General features: G+C 52.3%; 1 protein-coding gene across 1 annotated transcript in view; it reads right to left on the reverse strand.

Annotated features, from left to right (window-relative positions):
* The window catches only part of LOC133359152 (ceramide glucosyltransferase-like), a 41,767-nt gene extending 17,144 nt beyond the window's left edge, over window positions 1-24,623 (reverse strand). The window contains exon 1 of the mRNA XM_061577552.1: window positions 24,405-24,623. Within this exon, the coding sequence (XP_061433536.1) occupies window positions 24,405-24,532 (128 nt within the window). The 5' untranslated portion in view covers window positions 24,533-24,623. The remainder of the gene's footprint in view (window positions 1-24,404) is intronic.
* Between the last annotated feature and the right edge of the window lie 1,895 nt (window positions 24,624-26,518).

Genomic DNA, 26,518 nt, shown 5'->3' on the forward strand with positions numbered 1-26,518 from the left:
GATGAATCCCTGCAGTCACGAAAGCTTTCAATCGAAGTGGGTTAAGTTCAAATAACTCATCTCGTCAACGTGAGCTAAGACAAAAATCAACCCCTTGGAGACATTCACCGGCCCGCCGGGGTCAAAGTGATACGAAGAAAACCACGGCCGATGCTCGCACACAGCACTGGGTACTCGTTGTTTAATGCCGAGTCGACCTAGGGGAAGGTGGTCGCGGGGCGGTAACCGGACGCGGGGTCGCCGAGCTAGCCGACCGGCGCGCCACCACTCCCCGCGGAAAAATTAATTGACCCCCCCACCAACCCCTTTGCTGCACAACATTAACAGCACGGTGGCTAGGAGATGTTGACTACCTCCCCTGGTACACGGGAGGTTCCGTGGGTTTGATCCCCGACCCTGACGACGCCTGCTGTTGTATATTGCATCCTCATGGCGGTACCCGGGGGTACCAAATAGTACAAAATGGCCGAGGCAATTAAATGTTTTATTTATGAGACGATATTTTTTTACCCAGGGGTCTTACCTAATCCAGCAACTGGGGCACCAATCAATCCGAAATCGGTGCCACACTCCGTGGCTCCAGATTTGAAGCTTTCGTGACCGCAAGGATTCATATTCTTTGTTTTTTTTCGGTAAAGTCACTTTTATTAGTTTTCATTTTTTTTACCTACGTGACTTTACCGAAAAAAAAACCTAAGAATACACACTCCGTGATGTGGAGACGCCAAACATTAGCTTGATAAAAAAATCCGTTCTCGAATAATTCAACTCTGAAGAGTGCATCGTGCGCAGATCGTGGAGACGAGTCGATTGCCGCATCGCCGGCCATCACCGCAGACTAAAGATGACCGCATCACGCACATCGTGCCAGAGATTCGGGGTCCTGTGGTACACCGCCGGGTACCGCCAAATGACGTCACGCGATTTTGGACGATTTTTGACCCCCCCCCCCCCCCCCCCCTCGTCACACTATGTCACAAACGGCTTCCTGCATACCGGGCGAGGTAGTTAACATCTCGCAACTGTGATGATGATGATGAGAGACACGCAGACTCCAAATATACAGCAGCAGGCGTCGTCGGGATCGGACCCACGACCCTCCTGCATACTGGGCCAGGGAGATAACATCTCGCAACTGTGATGATGAGAGAGAGAGATACGCAGACTCCAAATATATAGCAGCAGGCGTCGTCGGGATCGGACCCACGACCCTCCTGCATGCCAGGCCAGGGAGTTAACATCTCGCAACTGTGATGATGAGAGAGAGAGACACGCAGACTCCAAATATACAGCAGCAGGCGTCGTCGGGATCGGACCCACGACCCTCCTGCATACCGGGCCAGGGAGATAACATCTCACCCGCCGCCGCGCCCCGAACGATTCAACACCGCCAGCGAAGCTAAAACCACTTGCGAGAGTCGTAGGTTTTAACCCTTTCAACTGGTACAAAACTGACACCTTTATACAAGGCATCATGTTTGCAATAACCACAACACAAGCAGTCAAAATGCAAACAAAAAGAAACAACTCTGATAATGATTTACAAATGCTTACCCCGAGCTCTCAATACTCTGATAGTGCGCTGTTTTTGAGTTGTACGCCTTTTGGCGTCATCTGGTCCAACACCAATGAAGACTAGGCTCTAAGAAAAGCTGTCTCGGGTGTGGACCAATCAACTTCAAGGACAGTGCATATCATTATCATCATCATCAGAGTTGTTTCTTTTTGTTTGCATTTTGTTTTGTTTCGGAGGTGAGGGGGGGTGGGGTGGGGTTAGGGGGCATTTATGGTAGTTTCATCCGGGGTAGTTTAAACATCGTAAATATCACGTTGCGAAAGAACAAGCATGAACCACTGTCGTCATTTCGGGCTCAACCCGAACTCGAATCACAGCCCCACGGACCACTCGTATCTACGTTCGTACGCTGAACTTCGTTCGCACCGCGCGCTTCCAGCAAACCGCGCTGATCAGAGGTGCAGCGTCGAGTCTGTGGCCAGTGTGCGCAAATAAGTTGAACTTATTTGTGCAACGTACCTGGATGAGACGGTGCTGAGATGCCGGGGGAAGAACAACAAACCAGACACAAAAAAGCGCTCAAGAAGAAACGAGCTTTCAAATCGGGATGATCGAAAAGTGCACAACGCAGGTGGGTTCCAGACGGCCGCCGAAGAGAATCTGAAAGCGCGCGACGATGAAGACCACCGTCTGGTGATGAAGACCGCCCTGTTTGCTCGATGGCTTAGCCAAAAGCTGCTGCTGCTGCGATGAGCGGAGTTCGCGTGACGATGGTTTGTGCACTTTGTGTGTCGTGAGCTGCAACTGGCTTCCAGAAGCCGATTGCAGCTCGGCAAGCACTGGACGTGCATGGGGGTCGGGATGTTGCAGCAGCCTTCGCGACACGTGCCAACGAGGTTTGTTGTAGATGCCGCCGCTTCGGGTCCTGCACGTTCCCTTCCCAATTGTTCTGCTCGTGGTTGTTGTTGTTTGTTGTTGTCGTTGTCCTCCACGGTTCTCCGGTTTCGTTCCCTCCTCCCATCGCTACAAAACCACCCAGCGGACGCGCGACGTGGCGAAGGAGGAGAGCGCGTTCCAGACGACCCCGCAGGGGCGCGTCCGATCAGCGCGGTGCGGTGGCCAAGTCTTCGTTCGATGGCCGCCCCCCCCCCCCAAAATAAAATAACTAAATATCACGTGGAGGACCGCTTTTTTGAGAACCACCGCGCTCGAAAGGCCTCCCCCTCCCACGGCCCCCCCTCCTCGTTTCGCCGACAAAGAGGACAAAGTCGTCGTCGTCGTCGCGAAAGGTTTCCACCAGCGGGAAGAGAGAAGAGAGAGAAACCACGAAGCCCCCCATCCCCAACCCCCTCAAGTGATTGGAGGAAACCCCGAGAACAGGGGGGAGAGCGGAGGGGGCGGCCCCCCCCCCCCCCAAGGGGTCCCGATCCCAACACCGGTGACGATCAATCCGAAGCGGTCCTTGGGCTTGCCTCTCCCCTAGGTCGACTCGGCCTCAAATGCGTCGTCAACATCGCCACTTGGCGGAGACAAAGGCCCGTGCGTGTGCCACAGTGCCGGGGCCGGCCCTTTCCTCGCTGCTGCTGCTTCTGCTGCTGCTTGCGAACGGCACTTGCCCCAACAGCCTGCCAAGATCATGGGATCTCCTTTGCCAGTACCAAAATATACTAATAGGGGTTTTTCCCATTTTTTTTTCTGGCAACAAAACTGACACCTTTTGCAAGGAATCATGCTTACATTAACCACAATACTTGCAGTCAAATGCAAACAAAAAACAATACTCTGATAACTTATGCATTGTCTTTGAAACTGATTGGTCCACACCAGAGACGGCTTTTTTTGTGGACCAATCAGATTCAAAGACAATGCATAAGTTATCAGAGTCTTGTTTTTTGTTTGCATTTGACTGCAGGTATTGTGGTTAATGTAAGCATGATTCCTTTCAAAAGGTGTCAGTTTTGTTGCCAGAAAAAAAGGGGAAAACCCCTATTAGCCTGCCAAGACTATAGGGGGGGGTATCTTTGTCTTTGAGCACGAGGGGGGCGGGTGGGTGGTTCTGGGGGCAGTGAGCGCGTGGTGGTGGTGGTAGTGGTGGTGGTAGTGGTGGTGGTAGTGGTGGTGGTAGTGGTGGTAGTGGTGGTGGTGGTGGTAGTGGTGGTAGTGGTGGTGGTAGTGGTGGTAGTGGTGGTGGTAGTGGTGGTGGTGGTGGTAGTGGTGGTGGTGGTGGTAGTGGTGGTGGTAGTGGTGGTGATGGTAGTGGTGGTGGTGGTGATGGTAGTAGTGGTGGTGGTGGTAGTGGTGATGTTAGTGGTGATGTTAGTGGTGATGTTAGTGGTGATGGTAGTGGTGGTGTGGGTGGTGGTAGTGGTGGTGGTAGTGGTGGTGGTGGTAGTGGTGGTAGTGGTGGTAGTGGTGGTGGTAGTGGTAGTGGTGGTGGTAGTGGTGGTAGTGGTGGTGGTGGTAGTGGTGGTAGTAGTGGTGGTGGTGGTAGTGGTGGTAGTGGTGGTGTGGGTGGTGGTGGTAGTGGTGGTGGTGGTAGTGGTGGTAGTAGTGGTGGTGGTAGTAGTGGTGGTAGTGGTGGTAGTGGTGGTAGTGGTGGTGTGGTGGTGGTGGTAGTGGTGGTGGTGGTAGTGGTGGTAGTAGTGGTGGTGGTAGTAGTGGTGGTAGTGGTGGTAGTGGTGGTAGTGGGCGGGGGGAAACGGCTCTTAAAAATGCTGCTCAGCCAGTTGAGTTGCTCACGACCGGTCACGCTCAGGTGGTGACGATGAGAGGAGGTGGGTGTCTCCGTGACGGGCAGCGCTCACCCGGCTCCCCGGCTCGCTCGCTCGCGAGCCAGCGGGTACCGGAAAATAACGTGTCCCCCTGCGCACGGATCGGACTCAAATTCAGCCGTTTGTGCCGTCAAACAAACATCGCCGTGAGCGTGTCGGATACGGTCCACCCGTTTAGTCGCGTGTACTTAGCCGACCGTGCGAATCGGAGGTGCGGTGGGCGGAGGGCGGGTGGGTGGGGGGGGTAATGACGATAAACTAAACGCAAAAAGCCGTTCTCAACAGAAGCATTTTCATCCTCGATGGTTGAGAAGTTCGTAGCCTCCCAGCGGCTTCGGGACGTCGGGAGGAAGAACTCTGCCGGAGTTGCCGCAGAAGCGCATCTGAAAGCGCCGTGCGGCGACGCGATGGCCACCGTCTTTGTCCGAAGGCCGTCGCTGCGAGGATGACCGGAGTTTGCGTGGCGGTGGTTTATGCGAGTTTAACGCGGTCGGCTTTTTCGCGGACCGATATCGTCCAAAATACAGGTTTTTACGCAACGAAACGGGAGCGTTTCTCCACGAATCTGGCGTACGGCTGCGTTAGCGTCGTTGTTCCGTTAACACGTAGCAAGCAGAGGAACAAACTCCGGATGTAATTGAACGAGGCTCATCCGCAGGGCGGAGGCCCGTGTAGCGGGTTCAACACGGAGTGAGTCTTTCGCGCCCCAATATCATCCACAATCCTGGGTCGGGTGTAAAATACCGTCACGCGCGTCACTCGAACTGTCGTCGTTGTTGTGGTGGTGGGCTCACTCTCCCAACACGCAACCGCTCGGTGACGAACCGGTGAACGAATTGGCTGACGTTGCGTTGACGCAACCATTGCCGATTGGCCGTGTGCCGTGTGTCGGGCGTCGGATTTTAACGACGCATAATCACGCGATCCAACCCTCAAACGCCGCCCGCCCGCCCGCCCCCCTCTATTATGCCCATTTAATACGCCGACATCGATAGAATGGCAGCAACTGGTTTGGATTGCGCAAAAAGAGGCGAGAAAAGAGACGGCCGGCTTCGGGTTTGACGGAAGGGGAGGGGAGTGGGAGTGGATGATGCACCACGACACCGCACCGTCACGATCTCCACGTGCGCCTTGCACGTCGCTCCCACAATGCCGCGCTGCGCGTGACACTCAGCCGGCAGATTTGTGGAGCAATCCACCCGTTGCATTGCTTAAGTGGAGAGGGGGTAGATGCGATGACGGATCGCCTGATGATGCCGGTTGCAATTAGTGGCGAAACGCCGTACTCGGAGTGTAAATGTTGCGGCTTTGCTCTCCGACACACGCAGGCTACCTCACGCGTCTCTTACACTTACCCTTATTTCTAGATTTGAAGCTTTCGTGACTCTCTGTCCAATACGTTGGCGTGTGCAACAATAGTTGCTTGCGCACAACCACGTCCACGTCGCCGACTCTCGCGTACCACTTCGTGCATTCTTTTGGCCCCGCCCCCCTCCCCCTCCCGATATGTTCCATTCATTGGCTACCACATTCTGATGAGCTCCCCCCCCGCCCTCTCCTCCCCCCTCAACTTGCATTTAAGGGATTACATCTTGAATCCCTGCCTCACTTGATGCAGCTAATCTGGCTGCGACGGTCCCACCTGATGACGGAGACTTGTGTTGCCTCCGAAACGTCGTGATTTTTATTGTTTTATTTTTATTAATTTCATTTTTTACCTACGTGACTTTACCGAAAGAACTAAGAGTACACTTACCCTTATCTTAACTATTAATCAGCTAATCCCCCTATCTCCCTGACTCCTTGGCTCCTCCCCCCTCCACCCTCTTACGCTATATAATCACGTGTCTCTAAACAGCTCCACCTGAAGACGGAGGCTTGTGTTGCTTCAGAACGTCGTGATTTAAATTAGTTGTTTTCATTTTAATTGATTTTATTTTTTGTTACCTACGTGACTTTACCGACAAAAAATTAACCCGTAAAAACAAAGTTTTTCACTATAAATCCTTTATATGCGTGGCGGCTAGAGTCCTCTCGTCCTCTGGCTTGAGATGGCTGCCACCTATGGGTCAGATGATTGCCTGCCACCATTAAGCAATTGGTAATTAAATAGAATTTTTTTTTCCTATAAAGTGTAAAGTTATGTAAAAAAAAATTTCACGAAAATAAATTGTCACGCACAACGAGTCTGTGTGCAAAATGTCAGCTCGATTGGATCACGGGAAGTGGGTTAAAAAACGACCGAAAGATTTGTACGGTCGCAAGCGCGCAAGCGCGCAAGCAAGTGAACTTAATATAAAGGATTTAAAAAAACAAAAAGTACGGTGTTGCTGCTGTACTATGTGGCAGACTTAGCGACACGTTTATATACAGGTCGTCCCCAAGTTACAAAATGTAAATATGGTTTTGGGGGGGGGAGGTGGGGGGGGTCTGACTTTTTGTGACGCCGTGTGACGAGGGGAGGGGAGGGGGGGATGTCAAAAATCGTCCAAAATCGCGTGACGTCATTTATGGACGGCCCCCCAAACACCAACAGACGAAATTAACGCGATTTTATTTCCGCAGGTAAAGCCCACGAGGCTGTCTCTATGGCTCAGCAGTGACCTTGCCATCACAAGTAATAATGGCCGAACGAAGTGGCTTATCGCGTGGCAATGGGTCGCAGCACAGAGATCATCCATGCAGACCCACGGACTAAAGTTCAACTATTTTACTTTGCCGGGTAAAGTGAAGCCGACGTCGAAAAACCAAATCGCCTGTCAACAAAAAACGGAGTTGGGGAGAGGGCCGCATTGAGCGATTGCCCCATCTCACTCCGGGGGTGGGAACGGGAGTTGACGGAACTAGAACAGAAAGCGCGCCAGACCGACGCAAGATGTATGGCTAATCGTTTCGTTAAGGGTTAAACATTCGTGTCAAGTTGAACATTGACTGAATCGTTCCGCCCCGCCCGCCCCCCCCCCGTGTACATATTTGCATGCCACCATCCCACCAAAGGCGAAGATCCCCCCCTCGTGTAGCCTTAACCAGAGGTGTGGACTCGAGTCATGTGACTTGGACTCGAGTCAGACTCGAGTCATGAATTTGATGACTTCAGACTCGACTTGGACTTGCATAACAATGACTTTGTCCCACCTCTGCCTTAACAGACTGTAGGGGCAAGTGCTGTTAGCGAGCGGCACCTGTGAAGGCCGGAACGGCACACGAGGGGGTGGGTGGACAGCACCACGCCCGGCCGCCTTTGTCTCCCCCAGTGGCGACACCGCACCAGGATACTCATTTGAGGCTGAGCCGACCTAGAGGAGGGCCCGGGACCGGTTCAGATAATCGTCACTTGGTGTTGGCCGTGAGCGGGAATCGAGCCCGGGTTGCCGGGTTCGTAGCGCAGCGTAGCGCTACCCGCTACACCACCACTCCCCACTACACCACCACCACACCACCACCACTACACCACCACCACCACCGACGACGACAAACATGGTCCGGCCACGGGATTGACTTCCAGGCGTTGCGAACTCACGCGTTTCTGGGCGCTTGGGAGGTGCTCGTGGAAGAATTGAGGGTGACGGAAAAAATCTGACATGTTTATTGAGGGATGCAGCGTAGATGCAGTGAATATTCAGTGGGAGATGCAGTGAATATTCAGTGGGAGATACAGTGGAGATGCAGTGGGAGATTCAGTGAATGTTCAGTGGAGATGCAGTGAATATTCAGTGGGAGATGCAGTGGGAGATTAAGTGAATATTCATTGGGAATTGCAGTGGGAGATTCAGTGAATGTTCAGTGGGAGATGCAGTAGGAGATACACGTGGGGATGCAATGGCGATGCAGTGGGAGATGAAACGAAACTAAACTATTTTTTATTTGACCCGGTAAGTCCCACCGAGCTCCATAGAGCTCTTCTTCAGAAGCGACCAGACGATCACAAACGATAACTCAACCAAGTGGGCTCATCATCATCATCATCGTCACCACGTGGAAATCTGGACCTTATCATCCAAACGCTCAAAACGCTTACCCGTACCCGTACCCGGCCGCACCAGGGTCGCAAACGGGTACCCGTACCCTACCCGATACCCGGCCGGGTACGGGTACCTGATTGCGACCTATGGGATAAAGCCATGTTGCAGGCGCGGGTGGGTTGATTCTAGGAACTTGAATTGTGAGAAGAGACAAGACGTTGGGAAATGAGTGACAAACGGTGACTCACCAGTGACTCACACGGCCTACACGTACCCGTAACAGTCCGTGCCAGGGTCGCAAACGGCTACCCGTACCCGTACCTGGCTGGGTACGGGTAGCCGGGTATCGGGTAGGGTACCAAGTTCAAGTACATTTATTAGGCGTAGCCCTGTGAGCCATTCGGCTCTTGAATCGGGTGCAACCGCAACAAACAAAAAACATGAACAAAAAAACATCTTAAAGTGAATATGTGACTGAGTGCAAACAGAAAATCCAAGAAAAGACAGCAAAATATTGCAGAAAAAAACACCGTACCCGATTGCGACCTCTGACCTCAAAAGAGTTTTCCGCGCTATCGCAAGTTCCCGAACCCTCGACCTCCGAGAGGCACACGAGTCGATCAGCTGACGCCCGCGCGCTAACGTGCGTCACCTGACATCCCACGGGGACCCGCGTGCGCTCCGGCACTTAAATGAACCCACGTGGCAGTCACGCAGTCGCCGCTCACCTCCCTCTCGTTTCGGATAACGAAAGACGAACGGGACTTCGACCCTTTCGGCAACATCACGGCTGTGGTGCGCGCGTGAAGATGTTCCCGACGCCAAGTCGAGGATGTCCCCATGAGCTGCTCGTGGGATATAAAAAAAACACGTAAAATTTACGCGCTTTGACGATTGGAAGCGATCGCTTTTTATTTTTATTTTACCGGGGAAGACCACACGGAGCTGTACGGCGATTTTTTCAGGAGCGACCCGGTCATCACGAACGATAGCTCAACGAAGCGGCTTATCGCCGCTTGGAAATTTATCTAAAACGCACGACGTCGATTCTAAAATGGGGAGGGAAAAAACGGGAGGATGCGGAGAAAAATCCACTTGAGCATGGGGAGAGAGAGAGACACGCAAACTCCAAATATACAAAAGGCATCATCAGGGTCGGGATCGAACCCACGACCTCCTGTATACCAGGCGAGGTAGTTAACATCTCCTAGTCACGGTGATGATGATGATGAGAGAGACACGCACTCAAACTCCAATAAACAGCAGGCATCGTCAGGGTCGGGATCGAACCCACGACCTCCTGCAGACCAGGCGAGGTAGTTAACATCTCGCAACTGTGATGATGATGAGAGAGAGACACGCACACAAACTCCAAATATACAACAGCAGGCATCATCAGGGTCGGGATCGAACCCACGACCTCCTGTATACCAGGCGAGGTAGTTAACATCTCCTAGCCACCGTGATGATGATGAGAGAGAGACACGAAAACTCCAATATACAGCAGCAGGCATCGTTAGGGTCGGGATCGAACCCACGACCTCCTGTATACCAGGCGAGGTAGTTAACATCTCCTAGCCACCATGATGGTGATGATGAGAGAGAGACGCTCAAACTGCAAATATACAGCAGGCATCGTCAGGGTCGGGATCGAACCCACGACCTCCTGCAGACCAGGCAATAGAGATAACGCCTCGTGACGGCGGCACTCCACTCGTTGTCAAGGACATCATGCTTGTGGCAAAACATGCAAATAAACACGCGTTGATAACGCACGCATTGTCCCTGGTACCGAATGGCCTACAATCTCTACGATGGCCTTATCTCACCCCCCCCGCCGCCCCCTCTCCCCGAGAAACGCCAAAAGGCGGAAGGGCGCAAAAGCGATGCAAAGCGGCAAAATTATCTCGGGTTGACCAGTTGCATCTGTGGGACCACTTTGTCTGCCAGCGTCAAGATGATGCAAAACAAATAAGACTTCAGCCTTTACCGGCGCACGCGTCACCTCGGTAACGCGTCGTATTATCATCGCGCGAGCACTTTTACAAATCGAGGTCGCGCGTTCAGAGTGTTTGGCCGCTGCCGGGGAAAACCGTCCACGTGGCGACGATGAGAGCCGCTTTCGTTCAGCCGTCCGTCTGTCTGATCTGTCCGTCTGGTCCGGTCACGTGGAGATTTAGAGCAGTAGCCAAACACTCTGAACACGAGTTTCTAAATGAGGGAAAAATCGGGGGGGGCCCTGGAGAAAAATCCACGCAACCATGGGGAGAGAGACACGCAAACTCAAAATCTACAGCAGCAGGCGTCGGGATCGAACCCACGACCTCCTGTATACCGGGCGAGGTAGTTAACATCTCCTAGCCACCGTGATGATGATGATAAGAGAGAGACACGCAAACTCCAAATATACAGCAGCAGGCGTCGGGATCGAACCCACGACCTCCTGTATACCGGGCGAGGTAGTTAACATCTCCTAGCCACTGTGGCACCCCTAAAATAAGTAATATAAAAAAAAAATTTTACACGCTTTAATGAAATGTACCGTACGAGTAATGGAAGAACTCCACGACTCCAGGAAGTGGCCCCGAGGCTTGCCACAACGTAAGGGGACCGTTGGTGATTTACAGCCAACGTGAGTTGAGCGTGGACAATTAGACCCAAGACCCGTCTGGAACGTTCTTCCCTTCCGATACGAGGAAGCCACCGGGAGACACGGCACTTTTAAATCATCGAGCTTGACGAACTCATTTCTCGCGAGAGCTGCTTTTCGTCTTCTTGGTTCTTTCGGTAAAGTCACGTAGAAGGGAAGTAATAAAATAATAAAAATAAAACATAATAAAATAATTCTCACGACGTTTCGGCCACAACACAAGCAGCCGTCTTCAGGTGAAGAATGAGACACTGCCAAGCTTGGAGCTTATATATAAGCTGGGTTGGAGGTGGAAGAAGAGCGCCTTAACAAAAGAATGTGCATATATGCACCGAAAGAACCAAGAAGATGAATCCCTGCAGTCACGAAAGCTTTAAATCGAAATTTAGCTGCTTTTCGTGTTAAGTTCGTTGTCCTTTCACCGCCTCCCATGAGCAGTCGGCTACGTACGGCCCTCCACGCAAATCCACGTGTACCCGTGTCAATCTCCGGGTTTCCGTGCGCGTGTCTGCGGACACACACACACGCGCACACACACTCTCTCTCTCTTCACAAGTGCGTGTGCGTGTGCCACTGCAAACATGCCACATCGCCGCGCCAAGACGCATTGCATGCGCCGCGCGTCGTTTGTACGGAACGGAAACGTTCGTTCGAGTAGGAAACGTGGATCTCTCGATACGGGTCCACGGTGGTCACGTTTCCCCAACGGCCCGGTCACGCGGACGTGGGTTTTTTTTATATTTTAAGGGTCTCTTTGTGAGTCTGTGTGGTTTCTATGCGAGTCGGCCGCAGGTATTTATACGATCGAGCGGATCTCTAAGTGTTCAGGCGGCGTCTCTCTCTCTTTCTCTCTTTCACATTAAATAATAAGACGCCGCGTCCAGGAGCAGCGTCCCCGATGCGGCCAAACGTGTCGCCAAGACGACCCTTGATCGCTCGCTCCGTTTCCCCCACCCCCCCTTCCCCGATCGGTGCGCATCACGTTGGCTTTCTTGTCGATTTAAAGCTTTCGTGACTGCAGGGATTCATCTTCTTGGTTCTTTCGGTAAAGTCATCACGTAAAAGGGAAATAATAAAATAATAAGAATAAAACATTATTAAATATTATGCAGGGATTCATCTTCTTGGTTCTTTCGGTAAAGTCATCACGTAGAAGGGAAGTAATAAGATAATAAAAATAAAACATCATAAAAAAATACAATTCTCACTGTTGTGAGAATTGGATTATTTATTATGTTTTATTTTATTATTTTTACCGAAAGAACCAAGAAGATAAACTAATCACTTTTAAAATATATCCAATATAAAAGTAAACTAATCTAAGCTCCGATTTAAAGCTTTCGTGACTGCAGGGATTCATCTTCTTGGTTCTTTCGGTAAAGTCATCACGTAGAAGGGAAGTAATAAAATAATATAAATAAAACATAATAAAATATGCAGGGATTCATCTTCTTGGTTCTTTCTGTAAAGTCACGTAAAAGGGAAATAATAAAATAATAAGAATAAAACATTATAAATATTATGCAGGGATTCATCTTCTTGGTTCTTTCGGTAAAGTCATCACGTAGAAGGGAAATAATAAAATAATAAAAATAAAAACATGTAGTGTATAGTGCAGTGTTATTTTATTATGTTTTTATTTTTATTATTTTATTACTTCCCTTCTACGTGGTGACTTTACCGAAAGAACCAAGAAGTTGGCTTTCTTGTCGTTCGTTCGTTGGTTTGCGCCGATCTGGTCTCCACGGCGGAGGCCAGATCCGGCGGGGGGCGAAACGCGCGGCGGGTTTTAACCGGCGGCAAAAAAGAAAAAGATTAAGATGAAACCGAATGAACGCTGAAGATCGCGCGAGTATAAATGTGTCGAAACCCTCCAACCAGCCGGCACAGCCAGTAAGCTTCGTCGCGTAAACAACGCGCCAATTAGTTACTAGTTTAGTGTATAGTGTATAGTGTAGTGTTTAGTAGTGTAGTGTATAGTGTAGTGTATAGTGTAGTGTAGTGTATAGTGTAGTGTATGGTAGTGTAGTGTATAGTGTGTATAGTGTAGTGTTTAGTAGTGTAGTGTATAGTGTAGTGTTTAGTAGTGTAGTGTATAGTGTAGTGTATAGTGTAGTGTATAGTGTAGTGTTTAGTAGTGTAGTGTATAGTGTAGTGTATAGTAGTGTAGTGTAGTGTGTAGTGTAGTGCATCGTGTAGTTAGTGTATAGTGTAGTGTAGTGTTTAGTGTAGTGCATAGTGTAGTTAGTATATAGTGTAGTGTGTAGTGTAGTGTATAGTGTAGTGTGTAGTGTAGTGTTTAGTGTAGTGCATAGTGTAGTGGTGTTAGTGTAGTGCATAGTGTAGTTAGTATATAGTGTAGTGTTTAGTGTAGTGCATAGTGTAGTTAGTGCATAGTGTAGTGTATAGTGTAGTGTATAGTGTAATGTATAGTGTAATGTATAGTGTAGTGTATAGTAGTGCGTAGTGTAGTGTTTAGTGTAGTGCATAGTGTAGTTAGTATATAGTGTAGTGTATAGTAGTGTGTAGTGTATAGTGTAGTGTGTAGTGTATAGTGTAGTGTATAGTGTAGTGCATAGTATAGTGCATAGTATAGTGCATAGTGTAGTGTATAGTGTAGTGTATAGTGTAGTGTATAGTGTAGTGTGTAGTGTAGTGTATAGTGTAGTTAGTATATAGTGTATAGTGTAGTGTATAGTGTAGTGTATAGTGTAGTGTATAGTGTAGTGTGTAGTGTAGTGTATAGTGTAGTTAGTATATAGTGTATAGTGTAGTGTATAGTGTAGTGTATAGTGTAGTGTATAGTGTAGTGTGTAGTGTATAGTGTAGTGTATAGTGTAGTGTATAGTGTAGTTAGTATATAGTGTAGTATATAGTGTAGTGTATAGTGTAGTGTATAGTGTAGTGTACTTCTTCAGCCCACCGGTGTGTTGGAGAGTAAATCCACAACATTTACGATTTGAGTATCATGACTGATAATTACAGCCAGCATCATCGCGGCGATTTGGCAGAATAGTGAAGCAATCCACCTGCTTCTGGTTTTAAATCGAGCCAGATGACTTCATCACCGTCAACCCATCAGGTGCAGAGATCAGAGGAGGAAGAGGGGGGGGGGGGGGGTTATTGTGAATCAGTTAATTAGCAGGGCTACGACGCATTTATACGCGCACGATCTAACCCAAAAAAAACCTTCATTACGAATAATATTGGTCAGCGAGGACGGCTGCTTGCGTTGTGGCCGAAACGTCGTGAGAATTTTATCTTATTATGTTTAATTTTTATTATTTTATTATTTCCCTTCTACGTGATGACTTTACCGAAAGAACCAAGAAAATGAATCCCTGCAGTCACGAAAGCTTTAAATCGAAATTCACTTTGAGATGTTTTCTTGTTTAAGTTTTTCATTTTTGTGTTTGTTGCGGTTGCACCCGATTCAAGAGCCGAATGGCTCACGGGGGCTATACACCAAATAAATGAAAACTGAAATGAAAAAACTGAAACTGCGCCGCGAATCGCGCCGGCGAGGTGTAACGCTGCACCAGGATCTCTGTGCTTGACAACGAGTGGAATAGAAGATGTATAAACTAAGCCATCGTTTTTATTTCACCGGGGAAGGCCCACCGAGTAGCGTAGCTCGTCTTCGGAAGCCACCTGGCCAACACGAATGACAGCTCAACAAAAGTGGCCTTAATCGCGTGGAAATTCACAGCAGCCAAATACTGTGAATGCATCGAGATGCATGACTGCCCGTGGACTAAACAGAACTACATTTCGATTGAAAGCTTCTTTCGTGACTGCAGGGATTCATCTTCTTGGGTTCTTTCGGAAAAGTCACGTAGAAGGGAAATAATAAAATAATAAAAATAAAACGTAATAAAATACAATTCTTACGACGTTTCGGCCACAAACGCAAGCAGCCGTCCTCAGGTGAAGAACAGGGCTGTCGGAAAGACATTCAGACGCTATTCAGACGCTGTCTTTCCGACAGACCTGTTCTTCACCTGAGGACGGCTGCTTGCGTTGTGGCCGAAACGTCGTGAGAATTGTATTTTATTATGTTTTATTATTATTTTATTATTTCCCTTCTACGCGACTTTACCGAAAGAACCAACAAGATAAATCTAACTATTTTACTTCATTTTATTTTATTTACAACCAACGTCACGCCGTTTACAGTATTTGGCCACTGCTATAAATGTCCACACGAGGACTGCGAGCCGCTTCTTCGTTGAGCCATTATTTGCGTTCGCCAGGATTTTACACGGCAGGATAAAAAGTAGTTTGAAACAAGTATAACCCGTAAAAACAAAGTTTTTCACTATAAATCCTTTATATGCGTGGCGGCTAGAGTCCTCTCGTCCTCTGGCTTGAGATGGCTGCCACCTATGGGTCAGATGATTGCATGGCAGCATTAAGCAATTGGTAATTAAATATAATATTTTTGTCCTAAAAAGTGTAAAATTTTGGAGAAAAAAATTTCACGAACATTAATTGTCACGCACAACGAGTCTGTGTGCAAAACGTCAGCTCGATTGGATCACGAGAAGTGGGTTAAAAAACGACCGAAAGATTTGCACGGTCCTAAGCAAGCAAGCGAGCGAACTTAATATAAAGGATTTAAAAAAGTGTTCATTGCTCCACGTGCCGTCGTTCTCCCCATCGCTCTCGTGGCTGCGAACCAAACGGAGGGGCGGAAATTCCACACTCCAATGCAGAGGTCGCAAACGGGTTTTGATTCCCTACCCGTACCCGTACCCGGTCGCGCCAGGGTCGCAAACGGGTACCCGTACCCGGCCGTACCCGTACCCTACCCGTACCCGGCCGGGTACGGGTAGGGTACGGGTATCGGGTACCTGATTGCGACCTCTGGGATGAAGCCATGTTGCAGGCGCAGGTGGGTTGATTCTAGGAACTTGAATTGTGAGAAGAGACAAGACGTTGGGAAATGAGTGACAAACGGTGACTCATCTTTTTGGTTCTTTCGGTAAAGTCACGTAGAAGGGAAGTAATAAAATAATAAAAATTAAACATAATAAAATAATTCTCACGACGTTTCGGTCACAACGCAAGTAGCCGTCCGTTGTGGCCGAAACGTCGTGAGAATTATTTTATCATGTTTTAGTTTTATTATTTTATTACTTCCCTTCTACGTGACTTTACCGAAAGAACCAAGAAGATGAATCCCTGCAGTCACGAAAGCTTTAAATCGAAACGGTGACTCACCAGTGACTCACGGCCTACCCGTAACCCGTACCCGGCCGCACCAGGGTCGCAAACGGGTACCTCCCGTACCCAGCCGGGTACGGGTAGCCGGGTATCGCGTAGGGTACGGGTATAGGGTACCCGGTTGCGACCTCTGCTCCCATGGCAAGAGGCTGCCCGAGCCACGCTCCTTGTGCCTCAATTTCATCCGCCGCCGAAAAGGAGGAGGGGGAGTGAGCGCATTCACGCTTGCGTAATGCCGCGTTATTCTCCACGCTCCGCAGGCCAAGGCATTAAAACCTTGCATTTATTAAGCCCTCGGGCGCTGCTCGAGCCCGCTGAAGCTTGGCAGCGAAGGCGACGGCTAGAAACCGAATAATAAAAATTGTCTGTCTCGTTAACGTGACCTCCTCCGGGCAATGTTTAACCCTCTCTCTCGAGGCCCAGTAGTTGCTTAACCTTTACCGCAGCCTCGCTTTCTCGGCCGTTAAACATTTTTTTTTGTTCGCAAAGTTAACGAGTGCGGGGGGTTTGACGAAACAAAGCGGTCGCCGTCACTCGCGCGCCCCCGTTGCTCGATTTGTTTTCGGCGATTAACCTTTGAAAGAAGCGAAATCTGGCCGTGTCTCGCACCCCTCCCCACCCCCCCCCCAGGTGATGAAAGAACCACTGCCATAGCCCCCCCCCCTTGTCCACACATCACTACTAGAAGTCACCCTCCATCCGTTGTCGTGGAGAGACGTAGCGCCGGTTTAAACATTTTAGCGTCTCATCAGCAGGCTGCTTCTCCTCCGCTTGCCCTCGCTTTCTGGAAGGCCACTTTGCAATTCCGCCTGGTCGTCCGCGCCCATGGCTCTTCCTCCGGCCCCATCTTTCCTCGTCAACTAACCCGCTCTTCTCCTGCGCGGTGGCCAAATCTTTCGCCCCCTTCTGAAGAGTGGTCCAAGGCTCGAATCCATCAAGTCCATCCAAATTCCGCGTGCGCACGTGCGCCTAACCTCCTTCGCCACCGGACGTTGACAGCCACGCTCACGAGAGGAGGCGCGGGAAACGGACGACAAACTGAACGCGAAAAAAAATCACGCGACAACCGCCGCTCCCACATGGCAGAGCGGGTCGGAAAGCGCTGCCCTACATTGAGCGCACGCACGTACGCCGAACTTATTTTGCACTGTACGAAGCCAAGGACAACAAACTAAACCCAAGAAGCGGTTCCAAATAAGCGAGTTTTTAATTTAGACGACGATTTAAAAGCGCAAAGCTCCGGTGGCTTCCCAACATCGGAGCAGGAGAGCGTTCCAGACGGCCGCAGAAGCGTATCTGAAAGCGCCGCGCGATGACGGCGACCGCCGGCTTTGCTCGGTGACTTGGCCAGACGCCGCTGCTGGGAGGATGACCGCCGGAGTGTCGCGCGATGGGTTTATGCTCCGGGACCAGATCGGCGAAGTATTGTGTGCGATTCATTTGTGTCGAACGGTCGCCATGCAATGGTGTCTTGAAGCAAAACGCACGCGCCAAATGAGTGGTAATATAATCGGTTGCCCATTCGCCAGAGGTCGCAACCGGGTACCCGATACCCGTACCCTACCCGATACCCGGCTACCCGTGGCCGGGTACGGGTAGCCGTTTGCGACCCTGGTGCGGCCGGGTACGGGTAGGCCGTGAGTCACTGGTGAGTCACCGTTTGTCACTCATTTCGGAGTGTCGCGCGATGAGTTTATGCTCCGGGACCAGATCGGCGAGGTATTGTGTGCGATTCATTTGTGTCGAACGGTCGCCATGCAATGGTGTCTTGAAGCAAAACGCACGCGCCAAATGAGTGGTAATATAATCGGTTGCCCATTCGCCAGAGGTCGCAATCGGGTACCCGATACCCGTACCCTACCCGATACCCGGCTACCCGGGTACGGATATGGGTAGCCGTTTGCGACCCTGGTGCGGCCGGGTACGGGTACGGGTAGGCCGTGAGTCACTGGTGAGTAACCGTTTGTCACTCATTTCGAGCAGGGTACGGGTAGGGTACGGGTAGGATACGGCTACCTGTACCCGGCCGGGTACGGGTACCCGTTTGCGACCCTGGTACGGCCGGGTACGGGTAAGGAATCAAAACCCGTTTGCGACCTCTGCCGTTCGCCACTGCGAACCGTGAACGTGACAGACTGGGGTCACCGGGGTCACTGTGTGTGTCACGTTCGCTGAACTTATCTTTCACACACCGCACGCAGCAAGTCGGGAGGTGCGTCTTGGCGAAGCCGCATTTCCAGCTGCACGCCCGAGCCAAGAACGCAGGCCGTGCCGACACCGGCCCATTCGCGGGTTCAGTGAGTCTCGTTTCCTAGGGGGGTTTGTGTGTTTTGTGTTTCTTTTTTACCCCCACTGGCACCAGCAGACGAACCGTACCACCAACAACGCCCCACGTCGCAATGGACATCCTGCAGCGAAAAGATTGGCGGTGCTGGACACGGCAAAGCCACATTGGCAAATGCGATTTGTAACTCTGAGACTCGCCAAATATGAACGTCTTCTTGGTTCTTTCGGTAAAGTCACGTAGAAGGAAAATAATAAAAATAAAACAAAATAAAATAATTCTCACGACGTTTCGGCCACAACGCAAGCAGCCGTCTTCAGGTGGAGAACAGGTCTGTTCGCGTTGTGGCCGAAACGTCGTGAGAATTATTTTATTATCTTTATTTTTATTATTTTATTACTTCCCTTCTACGTGACTTTACCGAAAGAACCAAGAAGATGAATCCCTGCAGTCACGAAAGCTTTAAATCGAAATATTAATGTGACATTTTATTGGAGGGACCTGCTTCGTGGCGTTGTCTTGGTGTGGTCTGGCACGGTTGCTGCTGTTGCTGAATATTTGGAGTTTCTTTGGAAGGCCCCAACTCTGATGGCAAGGCCCAGAAAGTCGTCAACTACCTCGCCTGGTACACGAAGTTTGCGTGTCTCTCTCTCTCCCTCTCCTCGTGGCCGTGTGGATTTTTCTCCGCGTCCTCCGGTCTTTCCCCACCACGTTTTCAGGATCGACGCTTTCAGATGCGACGGGCGACGACGAGATTAACGACAATGATTGTGGCTGCGGCGGCGGCGGTGGTAACAATCACCGGCTGACGATGACGTACGGCAATGGTCCATGGTGAAACTTCGTCGTTCGCACTGCACACAGCCGGGGGTCGCGGGACGGGGGGGGAAGGAAAGGGGTCACCGAGCTCGGCGCGAAAAGCCGAGGTCGGGAAGCTCTCCGGGAGGTATCAGGTGAACGGCGGCCATCGTCACCTGCCCCCCCACCACCACCACCGACCCCCACAGTCTCCCCTGGCAACCGCCACAGTCCAAACAGAAGGGATCAGCGGTCGCTAGGCGACAATTCAGAGCTCAAGAGGAGGATCACATTTCCACGAGTACACGGGCCGCCGCCCGAGCCAGCGCCTTGCTGGGTGCTGCTCTTAAGCAGAGGTCGCAAACGGGTTTTATTCCTTACCCGTACCCGTACCCGGCCGCACCAGGGTCGCAAACGGGTACCCGTAGCCGTATCCGGCCGTACCCGAACCCTACCCGTACCCAGCCGGGTACGGGTACCTGATTGCGACCTCTGGGATGAAGCCATGTTGCAGGCGCGGGTGGGTTGATTCTAGGAACTTGAATTGTGAGAAGAGACAAGACGTTGGGAAATGAGTGACAAACGGTGACTCACCAGTGACTCACGGTCTACCCGTACCCGTACCCGGCCGCACCAGGGTCGCAAACAGGTACCCGTACCCGTACCCGGCCGGGTACGGGTAGCCGGGTATCGTGTATCGGATACCCGGTTGCGACCTCTGCCTCATGATGAGGTGCCCGTCCGGTCGCCACCGACTCCCCCAAAGAGTTGTACACCAGCGAAACTCCCGCTTGGCACCAAAAGCAAAGACCCCCCGTATAGCCTTCACGAACTGTTGGGGCAAGTGCTGTGAAGGAGCAGCACTCGTGAAGGCCGGCCGCCTTTGTCTCGCTCAAGTTCAAAGTTCATTGATTCGGTGTAGTAGCCCTGTGAGCCATTCGGCTCTTGAATCGGGTGCAACCGCAACAAACAAAAAACAAAAACATGAAACATCTTAAAGTGAATATGTGACTGAGTGCTAACAGAAAATCCGAGAAAAGACAGCAAAATATTGCAGAAAAAACACCGTTACACACCAACGCTGTGTGCAAAAATCCCAGTGGGATGCAAGTCAAACAACAACAACAACCACAAGACAACTTAGATTAAGGCCATCAGTCTTACTTCGTACTACAACAAACAAACATGGCTAAACCAATAAACTTGTCGAAATCACCAAAATAAAGCCATGAAAGCATTGCCAGGCACTCGGCCCCTAGAAGATGCCCAGAATTAGAAAGATCCCCATTGTGGTCTTCAACGACTTCTGGTTGAAAGCGTCTCTTCGCGACAATGTTTCACACACCGGCACCGGGCAAGACTCATTTAAGGCTGAGTCGACCTAAGGGACCGGTTGCATCCATGTCAACCCCTTCCCGGTGCCCCTACCTTATTACCGACCATCTTCGTGGTTCTTTCGGTAAAGTCACGTAGAATGGAAATAATAAAATAATAAAAATAAAACATAATAAAATACAATTCTCACGACGTTTTGGCCACAACGCAAGTAGCCGTCCTCAGGTGAAGAACAGGTCTGTCGCTGTCTCCCCGACAGACCTGTTCTCCACCTGAGGACGGTTGCTTGCGTTGTGGCCGAAACGTTGTATTTTATTATGTTTTATTTGTATTATTTTATTATTTCCCTTCTACGTGATGACTTTACCGAAAGAACCAAGAAGATGAATCCCTGCAGTCACGAAAGCTTTAAATCGAAATTATTACAGACCAATTCAAAGTTCCCATCACAAGGGAGAAAGAAACACGCAAATAGACGAAACATTTTTTTTCCCGCATTCAAAGGGCTGTACGACGTACGGACCTGCAAACTCAATTTCCCTGTACGAGAATAACCAGGAACTGTGTGAAATGGGTGGGGAGTGGGGGGTGAGTTTCATAGTTCATCGGATTTTTCTCGAATACAAATTCTCATTCTCAACGTGTTCACCATCTCTGTGGACGGATGGTCAACGCCGTTCACGGAACAGCAACGGGGAGTGGGGGGGTGGTGGTCCACTTCGCGATGGCAACCGTACGCGTGAACTTATATTATCTCTCAACAAATGCTTATTGTGTCTCTCAGCAAACACCTTGCACAAGGGTCGTGTGCGAGGTGGACCCATTGTGCAGTACTCGTGGCCGTTTTAAGGCCGAGTCGACATAGGGGTGGCCCACGCGCAGAGCGCCAAGCACCGCGCCACCGCTCACCGCCACGCAGACACACAGAAAGACACAGAAAGACACGCAGAGACACAAACACATGCAGAGACACGCAGAGACACAGACACACACAAAGACAGAGACACAGACACACACAAAGACAGAGAGACACAGAGACACACAGAGAGAGACACACAGAGAGAGAGACACACATACAGAGACGCAGAGACACACAGACACACACAGACACATACAGAGACACACATACAGAGACACAGAGAGAGAGACACAGAGAGACATGCAGAGAGACACACAGAGAGACACAGAGACACACACACAAAGACACACATACAGTGACACACAGAGACACACACACAGAGACACACACACACAGACACACATACAGAGACACACAGAGACACACACACAGAGACACACACACACAGACACACACACACAGAGACACACAGAGACACACACACACAGAGACACACACAGACACACACACACAGAGACACACAGAGACACACACACACAGAGACACACACAGACACACACACACAGAGACACACACACACACAGACACACACACAGAGACACACACAGACACACACACACACAGACACACACACAGACACACACACACAGAGACACACACAGAGAGACACACACAGAGAGACAGACACACACACAGACACACACACACACAGACACACACACAGAGACACACACAGAGAGACAGACACACACACAGACACACACACACACAGACACACACACAGACACACACACGACACACACACACAGACACACACACAGACACACAGACACACAGACACACACACACAGACACACACACAGAGACACACACACACAGACACACAGAGACACACACACACAGCACCAGACACACACACAGTCACAGACACACACAGAGACACACACAGACACACACCACAGACACACACACAGAGAGACACACAGAAACACACACACAGAGAGACACACACAGAGAGACACACAGAAACACACACACAGACACACACACAGAGACACACACAGAGACACACACAGACACACACAGACACACACACACAGACACACACAGACACACACAGAGAGAGACACACAGAAACACACACACAGACACACACACAGTCACACACACACAAGACACACACACAGACACACACACACAGAGACACACACACAGACACACACACACAGCTAATGGTCGCCCGCTGTTGCTACCCCCCCCCACTCTCGCGGCGTTCCTCCGCGAGCTCGAGGAAGTCGTCTCCACTTCCTCGCCTTGCAGCGAGTTTAAAAACACCACAACCACCACCATCACCACCACCAACAACACCAACAACACCACCATCACCACAACCACCACCACCACCACCAACAACACCAACAACACCACCATCACCACAACCACCACCACCACCACCAACAACACCAACAACACCACCATCACCACAACCACCACCACCACCAACAACACCACCACCAACAACAACACCACAACCACCACCAACAACACCACCACCACCAACAACAACACCACAACCACCACCAACAACACCACCACCACCAACAACACCACCAACAACACCACCACCACCAACAACACCACCATCACCACCACCAACAACACCACCACCACCAACACCACCACCAACAACACCACCACCACCACCAACAACACCAACAACACCACCACCAACAACACCAACAACACCACCATCACCACAACCACCACCACCACCACCAACAACAACACCACCACCATCACCAACACCACCACCAACAACACCACCACCACCAACACCACCACCACCAACAACACCACCACCACCAACAACACCAACAACACCACCAACAACACCAACAACACCACCACCACCACCACCAACAACAACACCACCACCATCACCACCACCAACAACACCACCACCACCAACAACACCACCACCACCAACAACACCACCATCACCAACACCACCACCAACAACACCACCACCACCACCACAACACCACAACCATCACCACCACCAACACCACAACCACCACCAACACACCACCACCACCAACACCACCACCAACAACACCACCACCACCACCAACAACACCAACAACACCACCATCACCACAACCACCAACAACACCACCACCACCAACAACACCACCAACAACACCACCACCACCAACAACACCACCATCACCACCAACAACACCACCATCACCACCAACAACACCATCACCACCACCAACAACACCATCACCACCACCAACAACACCACCACCACCAACACCACCAACCACCACCACCATCACCACCACCAACACCACCACCACCAACAACACCACCATCACCACCAACAACACCACCAACAACACCACAACCACCACAACCACCAACCACCACCCTCACCATCACCACCACCACCAACAACACCACCATCACCACCAACAACACCATCACCACCACCACAACCACCACAACCACCAACCACCACCCTCACCATCACCAACCACCACCACAAACCACCACCGCCACCACCACCACCACCACCAACCACCACCACCATCACAACCACCACAACAACCACCACCACCAACCACCAACACCACCACCACCACAACCAACCACCGCCACCAACACCATCACCGACACCACCATCATCACCACCACCACCGCCAACCACCACCACCATCACCAACCACCACCGTCACCATCACCACAACCACCACCGTCACCACCACCACAACCACCACCAACCACCACAACCACCACCACCGTCACCATCACCACCACCAACAACACCACCACCAACAACACCACCACCACCACCAACCACCGCCACCACCACCATCACCACCAACACCACCACCAACACCACCACCGTCATCACCACCACCACAACCACCACAATCACCACCACAACCACCACCGTCACCAACACCGAGTCGTCCAGCCCGCCGCCGCGCTACTTACAGGTAGCCTATGGAGACGAGATGCATGAACCACAGCGCCGCGAAGAGGACGCCTCCGAAGGCGATGAAGGCCGCCCTGACGAGGGCTGCCATGTGCACGGTGGTCATCGTCATCGTCGCGGCGTGCATCTGTCCGGGAAGCGCCCAGTAGCAACAACAGCAACAACCACAACCACCACCACCACTACCTCCTACTACTCCTCTATAAAAGGTCGCCCACACTTTGATAAGTCACTGCCGCGTGACGTCACTCGCCCCCCCTCTCCCCCTCGCCCCCCCTCCCCCTCGCCCCCTTCGCCAGCCCCACCCTCTTCACCCCCCCACCACCCACCCACCCACCAACCCCACACTCTTTACCCCCCACCCTCTCTTCGCTCACTCATTCACCCATCCACCCTCTTCACCTATCCCCCCACCCTCTTGCCCCCCCCCCACCCCCACCCTCTTCACCTATCCCCCCCCACCCTCTTTGCCCCCCCCCCCACCCTCTTCACCAACCAACCCAACCCCCCGTCTACCCACCACCCCCCTCCATCTCCCCCACCACCCCCCTCCATCTCCCCACCACCCCCCTCCATCTCCCCCACCACCCCCCTCCATCTCCCCCACCACCCCCTTCCATCTCCCCCACCACCCCCCTCCATCTCCCCCACCACCCCCCTCCATCTCCCCCACCACCCCCCTCCATCTCCCCCACCACCCCCCTCCATCTCCCCCACCACCCCCTCCATCTCCCCCACCACCCCCCTCCATCTCCCCCACCACCCCCCTCCATCTCCCCCACCACCCCCCTCCATCTCCCCACCACCCCCCTCCATCTCCCCCACCACCCCCCTCCATCTCCCCCACCACCCCCCTCCATCTCCCCCCCCACCACCCCCCTCCATCTCCCCCACCACCCCCCTCCATCTCCCCCACCACCCCCCTCCATCTCCCCCCACCACCCCCCTCCATCTCCCCCACCACCCCCCTCCATCTCCCCCACCACCCCCCTCCATCTCCCCACCACCCCCCTCCATCTCCCCCACCACCCCCCCTCCATCTCCCCCACCACCCCCCTCCATCTCCCCCACCACCCCCCTCCATCTCCCCCACCACCCCCCTCCATCTCCCCCACCACCCCCCTCCATCTCCCCCACCACCCCCCTCCATCTCCCCCACCACCCCCCTCCATCTCCCCCACCACCCCCCTCCATCTCCCCCACCACCCCCCTCCATCTCCCCACCACCCCCCTCCATCTCCCCCACCACCCCCTCCATCTCCCCACCACCCCCTCCATCTCCCCCACCACCCCCCTCCATCTCCCCCACCACCCCCCTCCATCTCCCCCACCACCCCCCTCCATCTCCCCCACCACCCCCCTCCATCTCCCCCACCACCCCCCTCCATCTCCCCCACCACCCCCCTCCATCTCCCCCACCACCCCCCTCCATCTCCCCCACCACCCCCCTCCATCTCCCCACCCCACCACCCCCCTCCATCTCCCCACCACCCCCCTCCATCTCCCCCACCACCCCCCTCCATCTCCCCACCACCCCCCTCCATCTCCCCACCACCCCCCTCCATCTCCCCACCACCCCCCTCCATCTCCCCACCACCCCCCTCCATCTCCCCCACCACCCCCCTCCATCTCCCCCACCACCCCCTCCATCTCCCCACCACCCCCTCCATCTCCCCCACCACCCCCCCTCCATCTCCCCCACCACCCCCTCCATCTCCCCCACCACCCCCCTCCATCTCCCCCACCACCCCCCTCCATCTCCCCCACCACCCCCCCCATCTCCCCCACCACCCCCCTCCATCTCCCCCACCACCCCCCTCCATCTCCCCCACCACCCCCCTCCATCTCCCCACCACCCCCCTCCATCTCCCCCACCACCCCCCTCCATCTCCCCACCACCCCCCTCCATCTCCCCCACCACCCCCTCCATCTCCCCCACCACCCCCCTCCATCTCCCCACCACCCCCCTCCATCTCCCCCACCACCCCCCTCCATCTCCCCACCACCCCCTTCCATCTCCCCCACCACCCCCTCCATCTCCCCCACCACCCCCCTCCATCTCCCCCACCACCCCCCTCCATCTCCCCCACCACCCCCCTCCATCTCCCCACCA

This window comes from Lethenteron reissneri, chromosome 64 (assembly GCF_015708825.2).
Source record: "Lethenteron reissneri isolate LAM-NWPU_2019-01 chromosome 64, ASM1570882v1, whole genome shotgun sequence".
In the NCBI taxonomy this organism is placed as follows: Eukaryota; Metazoa; Chordata; class Hyperoartia; order Petromyzontiformes; family Petromyzontidae; genus Lethenteron; species Lethenteron reissneri.